At 36.5% G+C, this 26,243-nt stretch overlaps 1 protein-coding gene across 5 annotated transcripts in view; it reads left to right on the top strand.

Annotated features, from left to right (window-relative positions):
• The window catches only part of LOC123702285 (transcription elongation regulator 1-like), a 61,752-nt gene that overhangs the window by 19,442 nt on the left and 16,067 nt on the right, over nt 1-26,243 (top strand). For 4 of the 5 annotated variants that reach the window (XM_045649993.1, XM_045649997.1, XM_045649996.1 and 1 more), the window contains 2 exons: nt 14,597-14,806; nt 15,233-15,355. In XM_045649993.1, the coding sequence (XP_045505949.1) occupies nt 14,597-14,806; nt 15,233-15,355 (333 nt within the window). The remainder of the gene's footprint in view (nt 1-14,596; nt 14,807-15,232; nt 15,356-26,243) is intronic. The other variant, XM_045649994.1, reaches the window with a different exon arrangement.

Raw genomic sequence — 26,243 nt, 5'->3', positions numbered from 1 at the left:
CAGCAAAATTCGTCAGAAAAATATAGGTAAATATGTAGTAAATAGAGTTGCGTACAAAAATATTCGCATATTCGCCGAATACGAATATTCGGTAAATGTCTACTATTCGGCGAATACGAATATTCGTATTCGTATTCGTTGCATCACTGGTAATAATGATAAAAGACAAACGAAACGATGCAACGATCAACACATCAACAAAAAAATGTTACTCGACATGACGTTTCGATCTATAACCCAACCATATTAAAATGTGTTTCTGTTCTACGAAATTGGTTTAAAATGTAGGCCTACATGATTTATACGCATAGTCATGTAAAGTTTACTTTGAGACCAAAGTCATGATTATCGGCTCCTTAGCCTTTACTAAGTAAAGTATAGTTTCTGGAAAGTATTGATGAGCTTGACACGACTAAGAAATACATATATTTTTGGTTGAAAGTAGATCTTTCCATCAAAGTAAAGTTAAAGTGCGATCTATGAATCTCGGCCTAAGTCGTAACTATTTGTGATTAATTTAATTGGTATTTTATCTCTTTCATTCGTACGTACGTTGACATAAGAGTAAAAGAGATAAATACTGCTTTTACCACTAATAGTTTTACTTAGACCAAAGAAACGTACAAAATTATTATTTTTTTAATTTTTGAAATTGAAATATTGACGATTGAATTAACGTAATAGCGTTGAGTAAACTGAAGTCTGAATGAATTATCTTTAAAAGCAAATTAAATTATAACGCATTTCATTAAAGAAACGAATCTTAAATGGCGGCACTTATCATTTCCTCTCGCTTACACACGGCCGTACGGCATGCAAAAAAAATAGGGAAAAGTAAAATCACTAAAATGTATTTGATTTTCCCTTTAATAGTTTTTATCATAAATGTACAATGACAATTATGTATTTGCGATAGTAAATAATGTTTTATTGGAATTTAACAAAATATGTTCTTTGGGAAAAGTTGTTCAGTTTTAGGCTCATTTCAAGTGTTATGAGGATTTTGTTGCATTCTGTATACGTAAATATGTAAATTCATATAAATACACAAATACCATAACAAAGAAGTTTATCAACAAACAATTTGAAATAATTAATATAATAATTATCCATTTACGTTATTTTTATTTTCTTTTTTGCTGACCCTACCATGTCAGTGTCAGCTTTGGCCGCCATAGAAGATTCATCTCTTTAATGAAACTATACATTTTAATTTTAATTATTATTTATTTCAAAACATGCATTCGTACAACATGCTTTATTCGTGCATTTTTATTTTGACTACCATAAAAATATGAAATGAATAAAGCCTATAATTAAAAACTAATTTGACTCTAGTGTGCATAGAAAATGTATGAAAGAAACGACTAATAGCTCTATATTATATGTATAACTCTTAGCTCATACCTTTATATATTAGTGCTGATTTACACAGGGTCAGTAACTGACTACAAATTCAAGGCAAATCAGTGCTGACCCAAAAAAAACCCTGTGTAAACAGATTTGAAGTCAGTACAGAGGCTTGAAGTCAATGTAAACAGTTAACAGCGCCAATTTCGGCGCCGCGACTGACTTGTCTACTGACCCTGTGCAAATCAGCACTTATGCGTGAATTTGTTCGAGACATTCAATGTAGGGAAAATCTAAAAGACTTTTAGGCCAGTGCCACATTACTTTTGGGATTACATTTCTTTCAACGAACAATCATAATCATCCTAAGGATGATGATATCACGGAACTGAGGGATTATATTCAGATTGTTCACAATTTTCTCTTGTTCTTTCTCTAAAATTTATCTCAGGTTAATGTTCACTTTACTATCTGTGTATTGTCTGTTTGTTTAATGACACTACAACAGTTACAAATCAAAATATTCTACGTGATTTTTGACATCTATTAAAAACTAGCGATCCGCCCCGGCTTCGCCCGTGGTACATATTTCGCAATAAAACGTAGTCTATGTCCGTTCTCGGGTATAAATATCTCCATACCAAATTTCATGCAAAATGGTTCAGTAGTTTAGGCGTGATTGAGTAACAGACAGACAGACAGAGTTACTTTCGCATTTATAATATTAGTATGGATGGTAACGGCTGGATTGAAAGACTGTCATTTATACTATTTGCGATATTTTTATGTAAAATAACATTGAGTGGTATCAAAGATGATGATGATGATATATCAAAGACCAAATAAAATTCATCTGATAATAAAAAATAATATATATTGCATCTCTTTTTGTAGCACAGTCTTTCAGTACTATGAGAATGAAAGCTACTGCGAAATATCCTTCTCGCTCTGATAGGCTAATAATATGTGTGAAGGAAAGAGATGGCTCTATATAAATTACTCATTTTGACTCTAAGATTATAACCTTTTTATACGATTTAACTTATTGGTTTATTAAATTATCTTTAACACCGTTAAGCAAATCTGCCACGGACACGAATTATTTATTACGCCGCGTTTGTTCAAATAAAATACAATTTACCTTACTTTGCGCGTGTGTTTGTGTGTGTGTGCGTGTGCGTGAGCAGCCACCGACTGTCATAATCTGCGGGGGGTCAGTGACCCGCGCGAAGTGAAAAAAAAAACAAGTGTGAATAGAAAGGAAAAAATAGCTACTACAGACTAAAAAAAAGTCACGGTTTTACAGTTTACAGAATGAGGGACTAAAGGAGCGACGGTGAGATAAACGTTCCGTATACACGCTCGGTGGGCTTGCACAAACTTGCTTGCGTACATTTATATGCAGTTTTCGTGTAGAATGGACTGAGCGTCAAAAAATTTTGTATGGGATAGTGTTTTGAATCTAGCTATAATAGAACTTTATCCGTCTTATTACAAACCGGGTCTAAAACGTATTAAAACCATCGTCTAAGTAAAAGTCTTATTACAGAACATTTTTAGCGTTAAACCATAGATAAAGAAAAGTTTAACCATGGCTTTATAATTTGGGATTAAACTAGGTTTATTTAACTTTTTGTAATAAGACGGTATAGCGTCATTTCACACAATCAGTCCATTCTATACCTATCGACCATTTTTCGCTTGACGTTACGACGTTAGTTTGTGCAAACTTTACGCACGGGGGGCGTGTAGTCGGATCACAACAGCGAGCCTACATCGGACACCCGCAGACTATGACAGGCGCCAAAGGCTCGGCCACATCTATACGTTAACATATACACGACCACGGGTTACCGTGACGTCATAAAGCAGTAATAATTCCAGTATGGTAAAGTGATGGTCCCAGACGAGCTGCCTAGCGCTGTTTCTGTTCTAAACTGGAGTTAATACGCCTTTTAAACGTCACGGTAACGCTCGATGTGACCGCAGCCTTGCGTACTAACATGAATGTGTTACGTTCCCAATGATTCGACCGCTAGCTTCTTAAACACTGCAATGCGAATGTTGTGCGTAATTGACAATATGCAAAATTAACGTTCGTCTTAGGTGCGCCACGTGTCCGATGCAGGTTCGCTAACGCGTCTGGTATTTTGTTCGTCTCCCGTCCGTGTGTCTCAACCAAAAACGCTCCTTTTGTCCCGCAGAAACAGGAGCCGACTGAGGACGAGAAGAAACAACCGACGCCGCCTCCAGACCAGTGGGCGGAGATACTCGGCATACCCGGCGAAGACGACTCGAAGTCTGACTCCAAGTCCGACACCAAGTCGAAACCGTCTGACAGGAGCGAGGAGTCGTCTGACAACCCCGTCTCCCCGAAACAGTTGCGATCCTCGAAAAAAGAAGCCCCCACACCAGATAAGAAGTCCCCCCTGAAATCTCCACTCGCTTCACCCCTGAAGAAACGGAAACAGGACTTCAAGTCGCCGGAACCGGAAGTGAAAGGCAAGAAGAAAACGGAAAAGACTGAGAAGCGGAAACGGAAGTCGGAGAAAGAATAGTGTTTGCTGAAGGTGTTCTGCAGGCGGGCGACGTACAGGCGATGGAGGAACTATTAAATAGTTGTGAAGTGTATAGATAGTGACTTAGTGTGGAGTGATTCTCGTATTGATCATTGTGGGGGTTTAGATTGGTGATGCGTGGATTGAATAGAAAAGTTTGAGCGCTCTTTTTCCAAAAATAGGACGGTATAAATAGGTCATAACTTGTGTACTACTACGCCCTTTTTTGGTAGATAGAAATCGGTATAGTACAGAGTGTGCAGAATTTTTACTACTCGTTTGTCAGAAAAATGAAGGTCGTTATTGCAGGGTGTTCATAATTTGCTTGCACTTAACGCTCGTTTTTGTAAGAAGACAAGAGGTTATGTACTACAACATGTTCTTAGTAAGATTTGTGGTGTTAAAGCACTTATTTTAATGGTCAAAAGTTTTATATATCAAGGACATTACTATGTTATTTCCAGCCTAATTCGCGCGAAGTCGCTGTCGTGTTTCCACACTGGATGTAATACTGCTTTAAGACATCGTGGTAGGCTGTATACTGATTTTTCGGTTATTTACTATTGATGTATAATAATTTTTTAACCATATAAATAATTTTCGATTGAGCAAGAACTGAAAGTGACACGCATCTACCAATTTAAATCTTTGAAAGAGTGTATACAGACAATATTACCAGTAACTCAAATATAAACCGATCCAATAAATGATTGAATTAAAAGAAATGTCATTCGATTATTTTATGACACATTATGTAATATAACGAACCGCCTTATAACGTAGTTTCTATTTAAGGCAATTGACAACTTAATCTGTGAATATAGTGCGCTCTCTTTCTATCAAACGGACATTATTACATGTGCGAGAGAGACGACATGATTTCTACCCGGACTTACAAAATGACCACAAGTGTACTGTAAAAACGAAAGTGTAATTAATCGCAAGTACTATAACTATTATAGTATTGATAATATTTAATATTACTACATGAGTATAGAAATAGTACAGAGACAAAGTTTCCTAAAACTGCGCGAACCGGTTCCACAACTATAGGGTGTTTCAATAAACATCGGTCGATGTTGGAGGCCTGTAGTGGCCATCTCGTTTAAGTGACTTCTATAAAAAATAGCGTGTGTGCCCAGCACACGTGTCAGAAGTGAAACTTCTTTGGCAAGATTCAAAGATAACATAATTTATGCCTTACTCAATGACGTGACGGTATTACCATGACGCGACTTTGAAATTTTACTCTCGACGCGCCTTAAGAAGTTTCACTTCAAAAATATATCATAATTCAACCATCAAAAGTATTATAACTAAGTAAATAAATTGTATTTAATGTGTAATAACGTTAAGACGTATAATAAAACTAGTAAAGAATTTTGTACGCCCTTAAGAAGCTTCGTCTCTGTACTATTTGTCTACTCATGTCATAGTGTGTACTTCTAAAGTATCTTCCACTTTGGTTGTAAGTGACCAATATGTAAATTATATATGTATTATATAGGAGTGTGTAATTATAATGTAGTTTTTTAAGATATATACTAAGTTATGTGTAATGTTTAGTGTTAAAATTTAGTGTTAACTGTTCACACTAAAAAGTAAAAACTATTTTTCATAGAGTAGAGCTTTGTATAAACGCATTTTTTCATCCATATTCTTTCTTTGTTGACTTTTACACAGATTCTGTTTGATGAATTAAATGTCAAATCTACTTGACATGTCGAACTTTGACATAATTACGTCAAACGTTTTGACATAACAATTTGAAACCGTTTAACAAGTGTTTATTTGTGCGAATCACAGGTTCGTGCTGTTATTCGCATTACAAGGTTTTTTGTGTTTTTTTTTTCAAATATCACTATACACAGATACAAGCAGTAGGGAAACTTCATACAATACGTTCGTAATGGCTCACGCACACAAGCAAGCGTGTTAACGAGAATCGTAAGGGTATTATCACAATCTAAATCTATACTAATATTATAAAGCTGAAGAGTTTGTTTGTTTGTTTGAACGCGCTAATGTCAGGAACTACTGGTCCGATTTGAAAATTATTTCGGTGTTAGATAACCAATTTATCGAGGAAGGCTATAGGCTACATATCATTACGCTAAGACCAACAGTAGCGAAGTCACGCGGGTGAAATCGCGCGGAGCAGCTAGTAAATTATATACTAAAACCTTCCTCTTGAATCACTCTATCTATTAAAAAAACCCCATCAAAATCCGTTGCGTAGTTTTGAAGATTTAAACATACAAAGGGATATAGGGACAGAGAAAGCGACTTTGCTTTATACTATGTAGTATATAAGAATACCCTTACGATTCTCGCGCTTGCTTGTGTGCGTGACTATATAGGATGTTGTTTAATAGACTAGGTAATTTTATATTGACTATTTCAAAACAAAACTGAATTTTTTAAATAAAAAAATTTGGTTTCTTTTTTAATTATTGACTTGAGGCAATAGTTATTGTTTTTTATTTAATGTTTATATATTTATTTTTGTATTCCTATCGTTATTTTTTAAAACGAATGTCATTTTTTTTTTCTTCAAAATATATCAATCTAGAGTTACGCTACGTTTAATGTGTATTAACTTATGAATTTAAAGTCACACTTAGGTGGGTTAGGTTTTCTTTATACAGGGTTACTTGTAAAACACCGGCAACCTCGCAGCACAAGATAGCTAACATCATAAGCAACAACATTAATTGTTCTAAGACTTTTGATAATTTGTTAGATTTTATTTTCATACAAAAATAAATATTCATTTAATTTTCCGTTTGAATATTATAAACTCTACGCGCATCCCAAAAATTACGTAAACAAGAAGCGAACGACAGGGGGAAGGTGGTGCCGCGTCGACCATCCGATAATGAATAGAACAAAAGTGCTTGTGTGACGTGTGACGTTTCAAAAGTGCTTCTCGAAGAAGTCTAATTGAATAAATAAATGTTTGAGTTTGAGTTTGAAACATAGACTTACAAATGTTAGGAGAGTACAATAAAAGTTTAAAAAATCATTTAAAAATAATTTATTGCGTTATGCCAAAAGTCGTAGAACAAATGTTATTACTTATGATGTTAGCTATCTTGTCCTACGAGGCTGCTGGTGTTTTTCAAGTAAGCCTGTATACGAAAAAAAAAGTAAATTTTCTCTATTGTTTGAGTATTTTTAATTTTCGTACTATTTATGGCCTTGTAATATAATATGAATATAAAAACATTTTTTTACGGAAAATATTTTGAAGTGTGGCATGTAAGGTAAAATAAAATTTGTATAATTATTTTTTTCTTTTGACAACCTTTACTCATTTACATTAGGTTTAAGATACAACTATGCCACTATAATATATCGTATATGTAATATATTTAGAATTTGTTTGGTTTTTAATTAAAATATGTTTCTTTTTTATTTGATTTTTTATTCATTATCATTTATTAATGATTTGCAAATCTTAATGATCGCATAGTATTTTAATTATTCTTATAATTAAAAAATATTATAACCACTTTTTTACTTTTATGTCGCTATTAAAAACGGCAAAGCACAATTTGATTGTTTGTTTTTATATTAAGATAGGTGTATGTTTATTAATTAACTTTAAACTAAAAAAGAGCTTAATGTATTAATTAAAATTAATATAATTCGTTCTAATTAAGAAAAACAAGAAAGGTTGTATATCTTTCTCAATTATCGCACTGTGCTAGAAAGAGACGAAATATAGACGTAATTTTAATATGATTGTTGTGAAAACAGTAAAAATGTTGTGTGGTTTTATGAAACCACGGTAAAAGTGAAACTGTTCGAACGGTTCCGAACACTGCTTTGTGTAGTGCATGTCGCGTGACGGTCACCGCCGACCGTCACGCGACATGCGCTACACAGACCAGAAAGTTTGAGACGATGTAATAAAAGTTTCACTTTAATAATAATAAGACATGTGGATAGTACTGTTTCTTTCTTACATATTCACATTTCAGTGTGCTAGAGAGAGATAAAACATAAGCCGTAGTTTCATTGAGATAATATTAATATGGAGTCGATACCGCCTACATCACTTATGTTCCACTCAACATACGTCATGTGGCGTAACTGCACTCAGTCGCTTGCTCGCTCTTTGGCGCGAACGTCACGCTCATTTTTTATTTGTTTTAAAGTGAAACGCATCAAATATGCCTACGTGTGTGTTACGATATTGCACAAATAATACAAAGAATACGGAAAAGTGCAAAGGAATAACTTTTCATCAGTAAGTAACTAGATAATAATTTTTAAAACTTAGTTAGAGCAAAATTTTTGGCGGGCGACATTTTGTCATAGATTAAAAATTTAAGATATGACATTGGGCATGAAATAAGTGTTGTTAGTAATATTTGCTGGCGTATATTTTTATAGTATAAAATAATAATTTTACATATTTAGAAAAGCATAGACTGGTTGTTAATTGAAAAAAGGTGAAATCATGAAATATGAAAATCAATTACTCAATCACCAATTTTTTTTTGTTAATTGATTTTAATCAAGTTTTTAATTGATATTGTATAAGCTACTGACTTGAACGTATAATTGAATTATTATTTATTTATCTGCACTAATATTATAAAGAGGAAAACTTTGTTTGTTTGTTTGCTTGTAATTGGCTCATAAACTACTGGACCGATTTTGATGAAAGGAGAATGCCCATTTTTGGTACTGGTTTTTCTCATGCATCAAGACAACAATACTATTAAAAAAAATCTCGGCAATTTAGAGGCCTTCTTACCATCGGAAAATATATTTTGAACAGGGAATGTTTTGTAAAATCTAATAAGACATGTAATTGTTTAGATCCGTTATTATAACATTTAGTGTCCATTACCGGTTACCACGGTAACCAAGCGGTAACTTTTTACATTTACTATGGTAAATAGCTAAATGTATTAATATCGATTATTGTTTTCATTGAATTACAAAAAAAATCAATTAACATAAAATCACTCTATAGGGTATTGTTTATACACTATAGGTTGTTTTAACAAAGATAGTGAAGTAAAATAATATAAATATGTATATATATAAAAAAAAATATTATTATGACATAGCTTGGTAGGTAACCAGTTATTTCTTATTTGTTTCTTTCTTCGAATATGTAGTGAAAAAATGATTCAAACAACAACAACAACAACATGTAAACCGAATAAAAACTCAATTGGCATTTTTTAAGTATATATTTAGGTTTTCTTGAAATCCGTCCCGGAAGATTTCTGGTGCCTACCTACACTAGCCGATGAACAGATAGACTTTGTCTGAAAGCATAAGCTCTACGCATAGATTATATATGTAAATCGAAAAATAACCTTTGGACGATAAAATGTTACCTAAATCACACATAAACCTAACTAAATAGGGGTTATTTAAGTTTTGAGGTTATTTCCCATTTTTCTCAATATCTTGAAAACCCCTGTTTTTATCACACAAAAATCAATTGGTAAAAATCTTTGGAATATCGAAGAACCCTCCAAAACCACTCTGGCATTGACGCAACACTGTACTGTGGTCCATACTTTCATGGGCATTCTCCTTTGGCACAGACAATCTTAAGACCCTGAGAAAGAACATAGGCTACTTTTTATTGCGAAATATTGTGCCACGGGCGAAGCCGGGGCGGACCGCTAGTTCAGAGATAAGTAATTAATATTTTTTCTATTCAAGGTTTCCATGTCTGGGCCGTGAAGAAAGGGAAAAATTATTTTTTTTTTCTAAAAAAGGCTCAATTTGTAAGGAATAAAACTTCCCATAGCCCTGACTGAACCTAAAACACGAAAAAATTAAATTATTCCATATGACGTCACTATTTACATCATCCTATATTATATGCCAGATATTGTTAGCCCCGCGTAGTAAAGTCAGTTTATACCTAAAATAAATATTAAGTTACAAAGAAAATTTCAAGTCAACGTGCATGTAAGGAGTGGCACCCAATAAAATAGACAGAATGAAACAAAGTGTCGCCTCTATAGCGGTGAGTCAGTGACATCGCATAATCTATGACTGTCTAGCCGTCATTCGCGCGCGCCGCGCCGCCGCGCTTGGCGCACAGATTTTGTTCGTGGTGTCTGCTCCATATTAATATTATCTCAATGCGTAGTTTAGTGTTTTTTCTTGAAGCGTGAATGAATCGTACTCGTATTTCTGTTTCATTCATGCATACACATCTCACTGTGCTAGAAAGAGATCGATATATTTGGTATTGTTGTTTAAATAAAGGAAAAATGTGTGTTGTTTCTTTCTAACATATCCAAATCTTACTATGCTAGAGCGAGATAGACTGTTTCAACATGCTCTATTAAGTCTTGTACATTGGAATAATTGAATTGTTGGAAAATATTATATTTGAGGCCCCTTGAAGTGCAAATTAATATAAATACAAAATTAAGCCAAAAACTGTAGAAATATGTTTGTAAAACAAAATGTGCTATATATCTAATATCTAACCTTTTTAGATTTAAGTAACACATATATCGGTAAATTTCTTTGTAAATAAAGGACGGATACTGTGAAGTTGATTATGTTTGATGTAAAGCTAGTTGTCTCTTTCTGACACTTGCAAATAATCATCGTTAAAGCGAGATGCAATATAGTCGTATTCCAGTACGAAACTATGTATTTTAAGGTAGCAGGTTCACAATTTCTACTGTTATCTTCCAATCTCAAAATTGGAAATTTTAATATGACAACATAAATGATTTTTTTGTAATTAAGTAGGTAGCTATAAAATTGATTTGCAGTGTACATTTTTTTAATAATATAACTACCTAATGCAGTACATTATGATTGATCAAATTAATAAAATATGCAATACTAGCGCCGCATCCGGCTTCACCTGTGGTATATAAATAAAATTATATAACATATAGCAATGGGATGACATACTTTGATACGCTTTAGGATCAACTCACACCAAAAGAGCGGCGAAGCGGAGCGCAGTTTCAGTGCCATATGAATTTTAACCTTTTGACCGCCAGAGCAAAAACGCATCGCCGTGCCCTCCACGCCAAGCCACAAATTCAATGAGATAACCTTGAAAATAGTAGGGAGTCCAAAATGTTATCGATAAACATAATAATTCACGTCTGAATATTTGAATAAACAGCTTATAACACAAAAATAATATTTATTTAACCTCATCTCCTACTGTAAAAACTTAAGACCACATTTATAGCAACTATCAACAAAAAAAATCAACCTTTTGAGATACAAAAATACATATAAAATTGCAGCAAGTTACAGCACTATTCTCTATCAGTTACGCCCCATTGGCATGTATACATGCCAATGGCGCGGGCAACCATCCTTTTTTTTATAATCTCTCGCTTCTGATTAGGGATGTGTAGCTGTATATTATTATAACTTATCGAGTTTATTTATTAAGTTTATATAAACTATAGGTATTATTGTGGAGTGTTTATTTGTAAATATCAAAACAACTATTACCTTTAAATAAAGGGAATTGCATTAAAACTACATATTTATTTTCCAATCATTTAGTTTAATACTTGAGTTATTACAAATACTAATTATATGTAGGTACCTATTTAGGTCAATTACCATATTTTGATATGACATAGCGACAATTTGTATCATAAGAATATTCTAATAAAGGCACTGATTAGACTTATTAGGTAATAAATTTTGAAAACTGCTAAATAGTACCTACAGATTTTTAGAGATATTTATACATTTTGGACCTAAGCGAATTTTTATCATTACATGGACAATAAATATTATGCTAGAACGCATACATTGTGTTTGTGACGATAAAATAAAAAATAATAAAAAATCAACAATTGTATATAATCATTATGTTCATTAACAGCCTTGTATTTACCTACCTACCTATATAATTATTATGCTCATTAATAGCCTTGTACTTATTTGATTATAATATTGGTAGATACCTACTCGATAAAATATTTTTACAACTTTCCGCACTTAACAACACGGCACGCGCTTACGACGTCACCAGTCCGACATCTATTCATGTCAATGGCGCAGAAGGGATTGCATATCGATACTGTGCTAGGGATGCGCATGATTGGCGAAAAGGAAAATATTCAAATCAACAATATCCACAATATAGACAATATGGTATTATACCAAAGAATGTAGTATTTACCTTTTTTCTCAGTGACTAAGCTTATATATTTTTTTTGTAGTTATTACAAAAATTAAGCGAATTAGAGTAATTTCGCTGAAATTTTAATGAAGTTACTTGAATATTACACTACATCACTAGTAGGCACGTATACATGTCATTGGCGCGAGAGAACATGCTTTTTTAGCCAATAATTAAGTTATTTTTTGTCATCAAATATTTGAATAACTACTTGGCAATTTTGTTTACTGTGTACAATTATGTAATAACTGGGGATTCAGTTCATAAACTGTATAAATAAAACACGTAAAAGTAAAGGTTTAATATGTTTATTTTGTATTTATCTATGATCTGTTTCTTGGCATGTATAGGTGTCGTTGGCGCACAGGGCACGATTGCGCATGACATCTATAGATGTCATTGGCGTTCAAAAGGTTAACTTTATTTTCATTACTATAATACTTATTATCGCATGAGAAACTCGAACGAGTCGCGCGGATGCCCGCGGCGCCGCTGGAATTCCGTGGAATTCCATTAACGGAGCCGCGCGACTGCTCGAGAAGTCGCTGGAATGCTCGAGAAGTCGCGGGTCTCCGCTACACCGCGCTTCGCCGCGCTGCGCTGCGCTTCGCCGCTCTTTTGGTGTGAGTTGACCCTAACTCGAAGATTTATATTGTTTTTATTTGATAAGACTTTTTTTATGAGTACACATATTCAGAACATGCTAAGTCACAAAGATATACATATTTTTATTTAGCACTAACTCGCGGCTTCGCCAGCTTTGTCTAAAACCTAATAAATTATATACTAAAACCTTTCCCGAGAATCGGTCTATCTATTAAAAAAACTGCATCAAAACCGTTGCATAGTTTTAAAGATAGCATACATAGGGTCAGATAAGCGACTATGTTATATACTTATAGTGATCCTACAAAATTGTATTTTAAACTTTATTTTATACACAACAAGATCTATTTTACATAATCACTTTCACAGTATCTGTCCACTTATAATAGTGTTGTATTTGTAATAATTGTGAAAATAAATGATATGATTGTATGTTTTGTTATTTTACTCCATAATGAAACAGTTAAAACTTTCTTTAGTAAATGTATTAACCTTGGGAAGAAATGGGTGATTTTAATAGTCCAAGAAAATTACTAAAATTAGCAGAAATAAATCGTTTAATGAAATGTTATGTAGAAAATTTTCGTAAAAGTAACTGTACCGAATGCTATTTCTGCAGGTTTTAGACTAAAAATTTAAAAGATGGGTCCTCTGGTCGCCCCCTACACCCTGAGCTCACCCCCCGCGCATGAGGACTTTCGATATGATCAACTGGATATATCAAGGAATAACTAGCGATTTTAAAAACTACATGAATTATTTCCGCTAATAGCCCATTTTTGGCTTAATTTTCTAGGGTTATAAAATATTATTAAAGCATTTCCAAAAAGTCAAGTAAATTTTGAGCAATGAACACATTAGTGTGGAATTTAATGTTTATCATTCATAATTAAATGTTGCCATCAGTAGACTAAAATCTTGATAAATAATACATAGTTTTCCCGACGTAGTTAACAGACTACTGGGGCCGTATCATGACCTCTTATTTCCAGACAGTTTACGCCGTGAATTGAAATTACTGGCAAATTCATATAATATACAAGCTGTGCCCCGCGGTTTCACCCACATTGCTCCGCTCCTGTTGGTCTTAAGATTATGATATATAGCCTATAGCCTACCTCGATAAATGGGCTATCTAACACCGAAAGAATTTATCGAATCGGACCAGTAGTTCCTGAGATTAGCTCGTTCAAACAAACAAACTCTTCAGCTTTATAATATTAGTACCTATAGATTATTGTATAGGTAGATTTATTTGTTAACCATGACTGGTTTTTGCGATCATAATATGATTTTGCCAGTCATTTTAATTCACGGCGTAAACTGTCTTGAAATAAGAGGTACGTAATACGGCCTCTGTTCTATATCAAATTGATAACTTTAAAGATTTGTTGTTTGTTCCAAAAGTGCAAGATCATATTCTGTCTGATTTATGATTTTAGAGTCCCATTTTACCATAAATCTTATTTTACAACTTACAACTTGATATCACCCCTTTTTCAAATCTTGCAATTTTTATTTTTATTTTTGCTTATTGAAATAATAACGTTAAACGTGAACGTTAACGTGAACGTGAACGTTAAACGTGAACTCTATGATATTTCAAGAGGAAACGTGTGCAATGTGCATACAATAGTGATTGGCACATTCTCAGAATATTTGAGAATATTTGACACAGAATTTCAGATGCAAAATTCTGTATAAGAACCATAATATTTAAAAATGGTTCTCAGATTTCAGATGCCAAGCTGTTATAAAAAAAGAGCGAGTGTGCACAGAAGTGAAACTTCTTTGGCAACATTCCCAAAATCCCATTACTCCATGACGTGACGGTATTGCCATGACGCGGCCTTGAAATTTTACTCTAAACGCGCCTCAAGAAGTTTCACTTCAAAATTATATTCATCGAATGCTAAAAAAGCAGGAGGAGCAACCAAAGACGGAGGGCGAGCCGGGCGAGGAGGAGCCGGCGAAGGAAGACGACGAGGAGAAGGAGAGAGAGAAGGAGAGGGAGCTGCGCGCGCAGGCGTCAATCAAGGAGAGAGAGAAGCAGGTGCAGAAGGCGCTCGCCACCAGCCTGCGGGACCGCGACAAGGAGAGGGAGTTCCACAAGCGGGACGAGGCGATGCAGGTGAGAAGGGGGAAGGGGAAGGGAGAGGAGAAGGAGGGGGTAGGTGACGAAGGAGCTAGCTACGAAGGGTGGGGAGTAAGGGACAAACATTTCTTTATTCCATTTGATTTCGTCTAGATGCATTTGGGAATCGTCATAACATAATGACGATTGGTGAGGAAACCAGTTTTTAACGAAAATAACTGGCAAGAAAGTCTGTAGTTGCTACTTAAAATCATGTGTATTTTATAATTAAATTTTACATTGTAATGATGCTATAAAACTGTCCTGTGGTTCTTAAGCGACAAAAGTTTTAATTCTATTTCAATTCAAACTTTGTACACGTATCAAGGAACAGTGACAATACAATAGTTTCATGAGTTTATCTTATATTAATTATTTTATACAACGTAGTGTTATAGTTAGATAATTTATAATGGTTTGCAGCACTTCAACGCCCTACAAGCGGACCTCGTCAGGAATCCGGACCTGACGTGGCGCGAGGCGAAGAAGCAACTGAAGAAGGACCACAGATACAGTCTAGCTGACGACCTCAGCAAGGAGGATAAGGTTTGTTATTGATTTTTATTAAAAAAAAAATGAAATATGCAAAAGGGTGTTCCTTTTTTATCTAACTTTACTCTCTAATTTTACACTTTATTTTTATAAATTTATAAAGAATAGAAAAAATTCGATCACGAGGCGGGACTTGAACCCGCATCCTTCGCGCCATTCCGGGGCGGATGCCTAACCAACTCAGCCACTCGTGGTCGTGACCCGCCTGAGCAATCGAATTTATTCTATCCTTTCAGTTTTATGTGTCTTAAGGGACACACCGCGCGCCATCTATTGAGATGATTTAACAACCATCTCAACCAATATGAAGCACTTTTCAGTGAATACAATATTGTAACGATGGAACACGACCTTTTCTTGAATTTATATTTTTTTGGTTTTTAAGGCATTCAAATGCTTTATAAATATAAATTTATAAAGAATAGAAAAAATTCGATCACGAGGCGGGACTTGAACCCGCATCCTTCGCGCCATTCCGGGGCGGATGCCTAACCAACTCAGCCACTCGTGGTCGTGACCCGCCTGAGCAATCGAATTTATTCTATCCTTTCAGTTTTATGTGTCTTAAGGGACACACCGCGCGCCATCTATTGAGATGATTTAACAACCATCTCAACCAATATGAAGCACTTTTCAGTGAATACAATATTGTAACGATGGAACACGACCTTTTCTTGAATTTATATTTTTTTGGTTTTTAAGGCATTCAAATGCTTTATAAATATAAATTTATAAAGAATAGAAAAAATTCGATCACGAGGCGGGACTTGAACCCGCATCCTTCGCGCCATTCCGGGGCGGATGCCTAACCAACTCAGCCACTCGTGGTCGTGACCCGCCTGAGCAATCGAATTTATTCTATCCTTTCAGTTTTATGTGTCTTAAGGGACACACCGCGCGCCATCTATTGAGATGATTTAACAACCATCTCAACCAATATGAAGCACTTTTCAGTGAATACAATATTGTAACGATGGAACACGACCTTTTCTTGAATTTATATTTTTTTGGTTTTTAAGGCATTCAAATGCTTTATAAATATAAATTTATAAAGAATAGAAAAAATTCGATCACGAGGCGGGACTTGAACCCGCATCCTTCGCGCCATTCCGGGGCGGATGCCTAACCAACTCAGCCACTCGTGGTCGTGACCCGCCTGAGCAATCGAATTTATTCTATCCTTTCAGTTTTATGTGTCTTAAGGGACACACCGCGCGCCATCTATTGAGATGATTTAACAACCATCTCAACCAATATGAAGCACTTTTCAGTGAATACAATATTGTAACGATGGAACACGACCTTTTCTTGAATTTATATTTTTTTGGTTTTTAAGGCATTCAAATGCTTTATAAATATAAATTTATAAAGAATAGAAAAAATTCGATCACGAGGCGGGACTTGAACCCGCATCCTTCGCGCCATTCCGGGGCGGATGCCTAACCAACTCAGCCACTCGTGGTCGTGACCCGCCTGAGCAATCGAATTTATTCTATCCTTTCAGTTTTATGTGTCTTAAGGGACACACCGCGCGCCATCTATTGAGATGATTTAACAACCATCTCAACCAATATGAAGCACTTTTCAGTGAATACAATATTGTAACGATGGAACACGACCTTTTCTTGAATTTATATTTTTTTGGTTTTTAAGGCATTCAAATGCTTTATAAATATAAATTTATAAAGAATAGAAAAAATTCGATCACGAGGCGGGACTTGAACCCGCATCCTTCGCGCCATTCCGGGGCGGATGCCTAACCAACTCAGCCACTCGTGGTCGTGACCCGCCTGAGCAATCGAATTTATTCTATCCTTTCAGTTTTATGTGTCTTAAGGGACACACCGCGCGCCATCTATTGAGATGATTTAACAACCATCTCAACCAATATGAAGCACTTTTCAGTGAATGCAATATTGTAACGATGGAACACGACCTTTTCTTGAATTTATATTTTTTTGGTTTTTAAGGCATTCAAATGCTTTATAAATATAAATTTATAAAGAATAGAAAAAATTCGATCACGAGGCGGGACTTGAACCCGCATCCTTCGCGCCATTCCGGGGCGGATGCCTAACCAACTCAGCCACTCGTGGTCGTGACCCGCCTGAGCAATCGAATTTATTCTATCCTTTCAGTTTTATGTGTCTTAAGGGACACACCGCGCGCCATCTATTGAGATGATTTAACAACCATCTCAACCAATATGAAGCACTTTTCAGTGAATACAATATTGTAACGATGGAACACGACCTTTTCTTGAATTTATATTTTTTTGGTTTTTAAGGCATTCAAATGCTTTATAAATATAAATTTATAAAGAATAGAAAAAATTCGATCACGAGGCGGGACTTGAACCCGCATCCTTCGCGCCATTCCGGGGCGGATGCCTAACCAACTCAGCCACTCGTGGTCGTGACCCGCCTGAGCAATCGAATTTATTCTATCCTTTCAGTTTTATGTGTCTTAAGGGACACACCGCGCGCCATCTATTGAGATGATTTAACAACCATCTCAACCAATATGAAGCACTTTTCAGTGAATACAATATTGTAACGATGGAACACGACCTTTTCTTGAATTTATATTTTTTTGGTTTTTAAGGCATTCAAATGCTTTATAAATATAAATTTATAAAGAATAGAAAAAATTCGATCACGAGGCGGGACTTGAACCCGCATCCTTCGCGCCATTCCGGGGCGGATGCCTAACCAACTCAGCCACTCGTGGTCGTGACCCGCCTGAGCAATCGAATTTATTCTATCCTTTCAGTTTTATGTGTCTTAAGGGACACACCGCGCGCCATCTATTGAGATGATTTAACAACCATCTCAACCAATATGAAGCACTTTTCAGTGAATGCAATATTGTAACGATGGAACACGACCTTTTCTTGAATTTATATTTTTTTGGTTTTTAAGGCATTCAAATGCTTTATAAATATAAATTTATAAAGAATAGAAAAAATTCGATCACGAGGCGGGACTTGAACCCGCATCCTTCGCGCCATTCCGGGGCGGATGCCTAACCAACTCAGCCACTCGTGGTCGTGACCCGCCTGAGCAATCGAATTTATTCTATCCTTTCAGTTTTATGTGTCTTAAGGGACACACCGCGCGCCATCTATTGAGATGATTTAACAACCATCTCAACCAATATGAAGCACTTTTCAGTGAATACAATATTGTAACGATGGAACACGACCTTTTCTTGAATTTATATTTTTTTGGTTTTTAAGGCATTCAAATGCTTTAGATGGCGCGCGGTGTGTCCCTTAAGACACATAAAACTGAAAGGATAGAATAAATTCGATTGCTCAGGCGGGTCACGACCACGAGTGGCTGAGTTGGTTAGGCATCCGCCCCGGAATGGCGCGAAGGATGCGGGTTCAAGTCCCGCCTCGTGATCGAATTTTTTCTATTCTTTATAAATTTATATTTATAAAGCATTTGAATGCCTTAAAAACCAAAAAAATATAAATTCAAGAAAAGGTCGTGTTCCATCGTTACAATATTGTATTCACTGAAAAGTGCTTCATATTGGTTGAGATGGTTGTTAAATCATCTCAATAGATGGCGCGCGGTGTGTCCCTTAAGACACATAAAACTGAAAGGATAGAATAAATTCGATTGCTCAGGCGGGTCACGACCACGAGTGGCTGAGTTGGTTAGGCATCCGCCCCGGAATGGCGCGAAGGATGCGGGTTCAAGTCCCGCCTCGTGATCGAATTTTTTCTATTCTTTATAAATTTATATTTATAAAGCATTTGAATGCCTTAAAAACCAAAAAAATATAAATTCAAGAAAAGGTCGTGTTCCATCGTTACAATATTGTATTCACTGAAAAGTGCTTCATATTGGTTGAGATGGTTGTTAAATCATCTCAATAGATGGCGCGCGGTGTGTCCCTTAAGACACATAAAACTGAAAGGATAGAATAAATTCGATTGCTCAGGCGGGTCACGACCACGAGTGGCTGAGTTGGTTAGGCATCCGCCCCGGAATGGCGCGAAGGATGCGGGTTCAAGTCCCGCCTCGTGATCGAATTTTTTCTATTCTTTATAAATTTATATTTATAAAGCATTTGAATGCCTTAAAAACCAAAAAAATATAAATTCAAGAAAAGGTCGTGTTCCATCGTTACAATATTGTATTCACTGAAAAGTGCTTCATATTGGTTGAGATGGTTGTTAAATCATCTCAATAGATGGCGCGCGGTGTGTCCCTTAAGACACATAAAACTGAAAGGATAGAATAAATTCGATTGCTCAGGCGGGTCACGACCACGAGTGGCTGAGTTGGTTAGGCATCCGCCCCGGAATGGCGCGAAGGATGCGGGTTCAAGTCCCGCCTCGTGATCGAATTTTTTCTATTCTTTATAAATTTATATTTATAAAGCATTTGAATGCCTTAAAAACCAAAAAAATATAAATTCAAGAAAAGGTCGTGTTCCATCGTTACAATATTGTATTCACTGAAAAGTGCTTCATATTGGTTGAGATGGTTGTTAAATCATCTCAATAGATGGCGCGCGGTGTGTCCCTTAAGACACATAAAACTGAAAGGATAGAATAAATTCGATTGCTCAGGCGGGTCACGACCACGAGTGGCTGAGTTGGTTAGGCATCCGCCCCGGAATGGCGCGAAGGATGCGGGTTCAAGTCCCGCCTCGTGATCGAATTTTTTCTATTCTTTATAAATTTATATTTATAAAGCATTTGAATGCCTTAAAAACCAAAAAAATATAAATTCAAGAAAAGGTCGTGTTCCATCGTTACAATATTGTATTCACTGAAAAGTGCTTCATATTGGTTGAGATGGTTGTTAAATCATCTCAATAGATGGCGCGCGGTGTGTCCCTTAAGACACATAAAACTGAAAGGATAGAATAAATTCGATTGCTCAGGCGGGTCACGACCACGAGTGGCTGAGTTGGTTAGGCATCCGCCCCGGAATGGCGCGAAGGATGCGGGTTCAAGTCCCGCCTCGTGATCGAATTTTTTCTATTCTTTATAAATTTATATTTATAAAGCATTTGAATGCCTTAAAAACCAAAAAAATATAAATTCAAGAAAAGGTCGTGTTCCATCGTTACAATATTGTATTCACTGAAAAGTGCTTCATATTGGTTGAGATGGTTGTTAAATCATCTCAATAGATGGCGCGCGGTGTGTCCCTTAAGACACATAAAACTGAAAGGATAGAATAAATTCGATTGCTCAGGCGGGTCACGACCACGAGTGGCTGAGTTGGTTAGGCATCCGCCCCGGAATGGCGCGAAGGATGCGGGTTCAAGTCCCGCCTCGTGATCGAATTTTTTCTATTCTTTATAAATTTATATTTATAAAGCATTTGAATGCCTTAAAAACCAAAAAAATATAAATTCAAGAAAAGGTCGTGTTCCATCGTTACAATATTGTATTCACTGAAAAGTGCTTCATATTGGTTGAGATGGTTGTTAAATCATCTCAATAGATGGCGCGCGGTGTGTCCCTTAAGACACATAAAACTGAAAGGATAGAATAAATTCGATTGCTCAGGCGGGTCACGACCACGAGTGGCTGAGTTGGTTAGGCATCCGCCCCGGAATGGCGCGAAGGATGCGGGTTCAAGTCCCGCCTCGTGATCGAATTTTTTCTATTCTTTATAAATTTATATTTATAAAGCATTTGAATGCCTTAAAAACCAAAAAAATATAAATTCAAGAAAAGGTCGTGTTCCATCGTTACAATATTGTATTCACTGAAAAGTGCTTCATATTGGTTGAGATGGTTGTTAAATCATCTCAATAGATGGCGCGCGGTGTGTCCCTTAAGACACATAAAACTGAAAGGATAGAATAAATTCGATTGCTCAGGCGGGTCACGACCACGAGTGGCTGAGTTGGTTAGGCATCCGCCCCGGAATGGCGCGAAGGATGCGGGTTCAAGTCCCGCCTCGTGATCGAATTTTTTCTATTCTTTATAAATTTATATTTATAAAGCATTTGAATGCCTTAAAAACCAAAAAAATATAAATTCAAGAAAAGGTCGTGTTCCATCGTTACAATATTGTATTCACTGAAAAGTGCTTCATATTGGTTGAGATGGTTGTTAAATCATCTCAATAGATGGCGCGCGGTGTGTCCCTTAAGACACATAAAACTGAAAGGATAGAATAAATTCGATTGCTCAGGCGGGTCACGACCACGAGTGGCTGAGTTGGTTAGGCATCCGCCCCGGAATGGCGCGAAGGATGCGGGTTCAAGTCCCGCCTCGTGATCGAATTTTTTCTATTCTTTATAAATTTATATTTATAAAGCATTTGAATGCCTTAAAAACCAAAAAAATATAAATTCAAGAAAAGGTCGTGTTCCATCGTTACAATATTGTATTCACTGAAAAGTGCTTCATATTGGTTGAGATGGTTGTTAAATCATCTCAATAGATGGCGCGCGGTGTGTCCCTTAAGACACATAAAACTGAAAGGATAGAATAAATTCGATTGCTCAGGCGGGTCACGACCACGAGTGGCTGAGTTGGTTAGGCATCCGCCCCGGAATGGCGCGAAGGATGCGGGTTCAAGTCCCGCCTCGTGATCGAATTTTTTCTATTCTTTATAAATTTATATTTATAAAGCATTTGAATGCCTTAAAAACCAAAAAAATATAAATTCAAGAAAAGGTCGTGTTCCATCGTTACAATATTGTATTCACTGAAAAGTGCTTCATATTGGTTGAGATGGTTGTTAAATCATCTCAATAGATGGCGCGCGGTGTGTCCCTTAAGACACATAAAACTGAAAGGATAGAATAAATTCGATTGCTCAGGCGGGTCACGACCACGAGTGGCTGAGTTGGTTAGGCATCCGCCCCGGAATGGCGCGAAGGATGCGGGTTCAAGTCCCGCCTCGTGATCGAATTTTTTCTATTCTTTATAAATTTATATTTATAAAGCATTTGAATGCCTTAAAAACCAAAAAAATATAAATTCAAGAAAAGGTCGTGTTCCATCGTTACAATATTGTATTCACTGAAAAGTGCTTCATATTGGTTGAGATGGTTGTTAAATCATCTCAATAGATGGCGCGCGGTGTGTCCCTTAAGACACATAAAACTGAAAGGATAGAATAAATTCGATTGCTCAGGCGGGTCACGACCACGAGTGGCTGAGTTGGTTAGGCATCCGCCCCGGAATGGCGCGAAGGATGCGGGTTCAAGTCCCGCCTCGTGATCGAATTTTTTCTATTCTTTATAAATTTATATTTATAAAGCATTTGAATGCCTTAAAAACCAAAAAAATATAAATTCAAGAAAAGGTCGTGTTCCATCGTTACAATATTGTATTCACTGAAAAGTGCTTCATATTGGTTGAGATGGTTGTTAAATCATCTCAATAGATGGCGCGCGGTGTGTCCCTTAAGACACATAAAACTGAAAGGATAGAATAAATTCGATTGCTCAGGCGGGTCACGACCACGAGTGGCTGAGTTGGTTAGGCATCCGCCCCGGAATGGCGCGAAGGATGCGGGTTCAAGTCCCGCCTCGTGATCGAATTTTTTCTATTCTTTATAAATTTATATTTATAAAGCATTTGAATGCCTTAAAAACCAAAAAAATATAAATTCAAGAAAAGGTCGTGTTCCATCGTTACAATATTGTATTCACTGAAAAGTGCTTCATATTGGTTGAGATGGTTGTTAAATCATCTCAATAGATGGCGCGCGGTGTGTCCCTTAAGACACATAAAACTGAAAGGATAGAATAAATTCGATTGCTCAGGCGGGTCACGACCACGAGTGGCTGAGTTGGTTAGGCATCCGCCCCGGAATGGCGCGAAGGATGCGGGTTCAAGTCCCGCCTCGTGATCGAATTTTTTCTATTCTTTATAAATTTATATTTATAAAGCATTTGAATGCCTTAAAAACCAAAAAAATATAAATTCAAGAAAAGGTCGTGTTCCATCGTTACAATATTGTATTCACTGAAAAGTGCTTCATATTGGTTGAGATGGTTGTTAAATCATCTCAATAGATGGCGCGCGGTGTGTCCCTTAAGACACATAAAACTGAAAGGATAGAATAAATTCGATTGCTCAGGCGGGTCACGACCACGAGTGGCTGAGTTGGTTAGGCATCCGCCCCGGAATGGCGCGAAGGATGCGGGTTCAAGTCCCGCCTCGTGATCGAATTTTTTCTATTCTTTATAAATTTATATTTATAAAGCATTTGAATGCCTTAAAAACCAAAAAAATATAAATTCAAGAAAAGGTCGTGTTCCATCGTTACAATATTGTATTCACTGAAAAGTGCTTCATATTGGTTGAGATGGTTGTTAAATCATCTCAATAGATGGCGCGCGGTGTGTCCCTTAAGACACATAAAACTGAAAGGATAGAATAAATTCGATTGCTCAGGCGGGTCACGACCACGAGTGGCTGAGTTGGTTAGGCATCCGCCCCGGAATGGCGCGAAGGATGCGGGTTCAAGTCCCGCCTCGTGATCGAATTTTTTCTATTCTTTATAAATTTATATTTATAAAGCATTTGAATGCCTTAAAAACCAAAAAAATATAAATTCAAGAAAAGGTCGTGTTCCATCGTTACAATATTGTATTCACTGAAAAGTGCTTCATATTGGTTGAGATGGTTGTTAAATCATCTCAATAGATGGCGCGCGGTGTGTCCCTTAAGACACATAAAACTGAAAGGATAGAATAAATTCGATTGCTCAGGCGGGTCACGACCACGAGTGGCTGAGTTGGTTAGGCATCCGCCCCGGAATGGCGCGAAGGATGCGGGTTCAAGTCCCGCCTCGTGATCGAATTTTTTCTATTCTTTATAAATTTATATTTATAAAGCATTTGAATGCCTTAAAAACCAAAAAAATATAAATTCAAGAAAAGGTCGTGTTCCATCGTTACAATATTGTATTCACTGAAAAGTGCTTCATATTGGTTGAGATGGTTGTTAAATCATCTCAATAGATGGCGCGCGGTGTGTCCCTTAAGACACATAAAACTGAAAGGATAGAATAAATTCGATTGCTCAGGCGGGTCACGACCACGAGTGGCTGAGTTGGTTAGGCATCCGCCCCGGAATGGCGCGAAGGATGCGGGTTCAAGTCCCGCCTCGTGATCGAATTTTTTCTATTCTTTATAAATTTATATTTATAAAGCATTTGAATGCCTTAAAAACCAAAAAAATATAAATTCAAGAAAAGGTCGTGTTCCATCGTTACAATATTGTATTCACTGAAAAGTGCTTCATATTGGTTGAGATGGTTGTTAAATCATCTCAATAGATGGCGCGCGGTGTGTCCTTTAAGACACATAAAACTGAAAGGATAGAATAAATTCGATTGCTCAGGCGGGTCACGACCACGAGTGGCTGAGTTGGTTAGGCATCCGCCCCGGAATGGCGCGAAGGATGCGGGTTCAAGTCCCGCCTCGTGATCGAATTTTTTCTATTCTTTATAAATTTATATTTATAAAGCATTTGAATGCCTTAAAAACCAAAAAAATATAAATTCAAGAAAAGGTCGTGTTCCATCGTTACAATATTGTATTCACTGAAAAGTGCTTCATATTGGTTGAGATGGTTGTTAAATCATCTCAATAGATGGCGCGCGGTGTGTCCCTTAAGACACATAAAACTGAAAGGATAGAATAAATTCGATTGCTCAGGCGGGTCACGACCACGAGTGGCTGAGTTGGTTAGGCATCCGCCCCGGAATGGCGCGAAGGATGCGGGTTCAAGTCCCGCCTCGTGATCGAATTTTTTCTATTCTTTATAAATTTATATTTATAAAGCATTTGAATGCCTTAAAAACCAAAAAAATATAAATTCAAGAAAAGGTCGTGTTCCATCGTTACAATATTGTATTCACTGAAAAGTGCTTCATATTGGTTGAGATGGTTGTTAAATCATCTCAATAGATGGCGCGCGGTGTGTCCCTTAAGACACATAAAACTGAAAGGATAGAATAAATTCGATTGCTCAGGCGGGTCACGACCACGAGTGGCTGAGTTGGTTAGGCATCCGCCCCGGAATGGCGCGAAGGATGCGGGTTCAAGTCCCGCCTCGTGATCGAATTTTTTCTATTCTTTATAAATTTATATTTATAAAGCATTTGAATGCCTTAAAAACCAAAAAAATATAAATTCAAGAAAAGGTCGTGTTCCATCGTTACAATATTGTATTCACTGAAAAGTGCTTCATATTGGTTGAGATGGTTGTTAAATCATCTCAATAGATGGCGCGCGGTGTGTCCCTTAAGACACATAAAACTGAAAGGATAGAATAAATTCGATTGCTCAGGCGGGTCACGACCACGAGTGGCTGAGTTGGTTAGGCATCCGCCCCGGAATGGCGCGAAGGATGCGGGTTCAAGTCCCGCCTCGTGATCGAATTTTTTCTATTCTTTATAAATTTATATTTATAAAGCATTTGAATGCCTTAAAAACCAAAAAAATATAAATTCAAGAAAAGGTCGTGTTCCATCGTTACAATATTGTATTCACTGAAAAGTGCTTCATATTGGTTGAGATGGTTGTTAAATCATCTCAATAGATGGCGCGCGGTGTGTCCCTTAAGACACATAAAACTGAAAGGATAGAATAAATTCGATTGCTCAGGCGGGTCACGACCACGAGTGGCTGAGTTGGTTAGGCATCCGCCCCGGAATGGCGCGAAGGATGCGGGTTCAAGTCCCGCCTCGTGATCGAATTTTTTCTATTCTTTATAAATTTATATTTATAAAGCATTTGAATGCCTTAAAAACCAAAAAAATATAAATTCACTTTATTTTTATTCAAATGAATTTTGTTAAAAACTAGTCATTCAAAATTTGTTTAAGTTTCAAAAATCTTGCCAGGCATTCAACGTCTAGTCCTAGTGGACTGTACA

The sequence above is a fragment of the Colias croceus genome, chromosome 23 (genome assembly GCF_905220415.1).
Source record: "Colias croceus chromosome 23, ilColCroc2.1".
Taxonomy (NCBI): Eukaryota; Metazoa; Arthropoda; class Insecta; order Lepidoptera; family Pieridae; genus Colias; species Colias croceus.
The sequence above is the reverse complement of the archived record's forward strand: the minus strand, read 5'-3'. Positions and strand labels throughout refer to the sequence as shown.